The sequence below is a fragment of the Selaginella moellendorffii genome, unplaced genomic scaffold (genome assembly GCF_000143415.4).
Source record: "Selaginella moellendorffii unplaced genomic scaffold, v1.0 SELMOscaffold_628, whole genome shotgun sequence".
Lineage (NCBI taxonomy): Eukaryota > Viridiplantae > Streptophyta > Lycopodiopsida > Selaginellales > Selaginellaceae > Selaginella > Selaginella moellendorffii.
Genome location: NW_003314878.1, coordinates 1,059 through 3,792, shown reverse-complemented (window position 1 = coordinate 3,792; position 2,734 = coordinate 1,059). Strand labels below are relative to the sequence as shown.

The following is a 2,734-nucleotide window of genomic DNA, read 5'->3' as shown; positions in this document are numbered from 1 at the left end:
GAAGAAGGAATGCTTTACAGCGCTGTTTCCGTTGAAGTTGATCTTTAATTATCGTGTCATTTCCGGGAATTGCGTCAACAGATCAGTCTGCAGTTTGTGAAAAGTGATTCAGCACCACACCTCTTCGCACGCTCATTACCTCGTCATACCGATTTTCAGGCACAGTGAAGCCATAATCAAGTGCAAGCTCTGCGTTTGAAAGATCACCACAGTTTATCCAAATCTGCAAAGCCGAATGAAACATGAAAACAAAACAAAGACCACTGCCTATACCTGATCGTTTTCAGCACAGTCTCTGTCCGCTGTGACCTGCTTGTGGTACGGAAAAGAAAAAGAAAGAACTTCAGGCGTATCTTACAACTGCGTAGTTGAGAAGCCCGTTAAATGAGAGCTTCGCAAAGCTGGCTGCGTTGTGGTTGAAAAAATCGAGCATTGGTATCTGCTAACGCCGCGTTATATTGTACACAAGGAAGTAAACAGAAATAAAGAGAGACACACCATTACTAATGTCGAGTCCTCTCCAATGGCTAGTGGACGAGAAAAAACTGCAAAGGAAGGACGAACAAAACTAGCAAGAAACAAGCTTGCTTCCTGTACCTGTGGCGTATACATGCATGAAGTCTTCAACAGACACTTTACCGAATAGTTGAGGCCAAACATCAAGTGCCTGCTCCAGTACACAGGCAAGTACGTCAGAAACACTTACAAAAATCCTTCAAGCATCAAAGTAAAAAAGTTTCCTCCTTGAATAAAACCATTCGGAAAAGAAAAAAACAGTAAAAAACACTAAGTGAATGAAAGCTGGCAAAATAGAAAACTACCCGAAGTACTTACGTTTTGCACTTGGCCAAACTCAGTTGTTATAATTTCCAGCCGCTCACGAGTCTTGCCGTATAAAGGGCTCGCCCTCAAGTAACTTAGCTCGGTGTCCTCCCAAAGAAACTACGCACTTGAAACTTTTGAGAAACAAAAACTCGATAGTCGAGTACCGTGTTGTCGAGCTCCGCTGGTTCAGGAAGACACGAGATGTATGGTGCCCAAGCTGACGACTGGAGCTGTTGCGAGAAAAATTTAGCGAAGCGAAGACGAAAATGTTGAGAGTAAACTTGCCTGGCCTTTGTAGCGTTCCATGACGCCGCGTTATATTGTACACAAGGAAGTATACAGAAATAAAGAGAGACACACCATTACCGTGCATGTAAGTGGATGAAAGCTTGCAAAATAGAAAACTACCCGAAGTACTTACGTTTTGCGCTTGGCCAAACTCAGTTGTTATCATTTCCAGTCTTGCCGTATAAAGGGCTCGCCCTCAAGTAACTTAGCTCGGTGTCCTCCCAAAGAAACTACGCACTTGGAACTTTTGAGAAACAAAAACTCGATAGTCGAGTACCGTGTTGTCGAGCTCCGCTGGTTCAGGAAGACACGAGATGTATGGTGCCCAAGCTGACGACTGGAGCTGTTGCGAGAAAAATTTAGCGAAGCGAAGACGAAAATGTTGAGAGTAAACTTGCCTGTCCTTTGTAGCGTTCCATGAGGACAATAGTCCACGGCTTAACAGTGCTGGGCAAAACCGTGCTGAGCTGGTCAGGAAGACGAGTAGGAGCTATCATCTGGACGTAAACAAGAACCAACATTAAGAGGAAAAGCAGAAAGGACCAAACAACACAGACCAAGTCTAGAGAAATTTCCAGCACGCGTTCTCCCGCACGAACTGGACGGCTCGCAAACAATCCCCTGCGTCATAGACGCACTCATCAATGAATCAAAAGGAAAAAACTAAAACCAATACTCGACCTGCCTGCCAGATTGTCGCCAAGTCCCAATGCGCACCGCCGATAGATCGCCATCATCGTTCCGGCTCGCGACCCACGACATAAAACCTGCGTAGCCATTGCTCAGCTTCCGCGGCGCCTGGTTCTGGAATAATCAAGCCCACAACTCGCGAAAGCGATCGATCGACAATCGATCTATCAGCGTACCTGAAGCGCGCAAGACCTCCTCGAGATCGATCCAGCCGCGCCGGGAAGAAGAAGAGTCCTGGGCAGGCGCCCACATTTCTCCTCATGTATTGCCACGTCATGGGAAAGCGTCGCTGATGTGGCAGATTATCTGGGCTACAAACCCGGTGATTAGCTCCACAAGAAACACCCAACACTTCTACCGGAGTTTTGTCATGAAGAGCCTGTGGAAATTGTAGCGGGACTGGATCTAGTTGCTCATCCTTAAGTCCAGGAATTCCGAGCTGGTAGTCGCGATTCTTTCCCCACGTATATAGTTCCCCATTCTCTGAAAGCATATGAGCATTTCTTAAGGCTACTGACAAGTGATTGCTGCTGTCTGTCCAAGCTGGTCTACAAGCAATGTAAGGAAACTGGGGAATAAAAACCGGGACGCAGCAAGCTTCCGAGATGAGTTGATGTTGAACCATATGGTATCGTTCTTGCCAAAGTCGGAGCTCCTCACCACCTGTGAGTGGGTGAGAAAGTACTTCTGTGGCTGCTGCTCTCAGCTGGAGTGTCGATCTCGATGTTACTGAGCCGCATCCACAACGCGGAGCACAGAGTCTGTGTGTCAAGCAGCATCAAAGTGTTGGAGACGTGACTGCACAGCACCAGTTTCGTACAAATGGACGGTTTCCCGACTTTCACTCCACCCAGAGACAAGGTTGCATTTACAAAGATGGAGATCACAAAGGTACCAGTTTTGTTCATGCATTTGTCTCGTTTTACTTCGG

General features: G+C 46.7%; 1 protein-coding gene across 1 annotated transcript; it reads right to left on the bottom strand.

Annotated features, from left to right (window-relative positions):
• Positions 1-57: 57 nt before the first annotated feature.
• Positions 58-2,428, bottom strand: LOC9652960 (fructose-bisphosphate aldolase-lysine N-methyltransferase, chloroplastic). The gene is made up of 14 exons (XM_024668207.1): positions 2,149-2,428; positions 1,980-2,092; positions 1,799-1,917; positions 1,671-1,734; positions 1,512-1,610; positions 1,391-1,456; positions 1,301-1,343; positions 835-899; positions 598-667; positions 499-545; positions 359-439; positions 274-302; positions 140-223; positions 58-87 (listed from the first exon to the last, which is right to left on the bottom strand). The coding sequence occupies exons 1-13, from the start codon at positions 2,426-2,428 to the stop codon at positions 214-216; spliced, it is 1,086 nt and encodes a 361-aa protein (XP_024523975.1). The 3' UTR covers positions 58-87; positions 140-213.
• Positions 2,429-2,734: the final 306 nt, after the last annotated feature.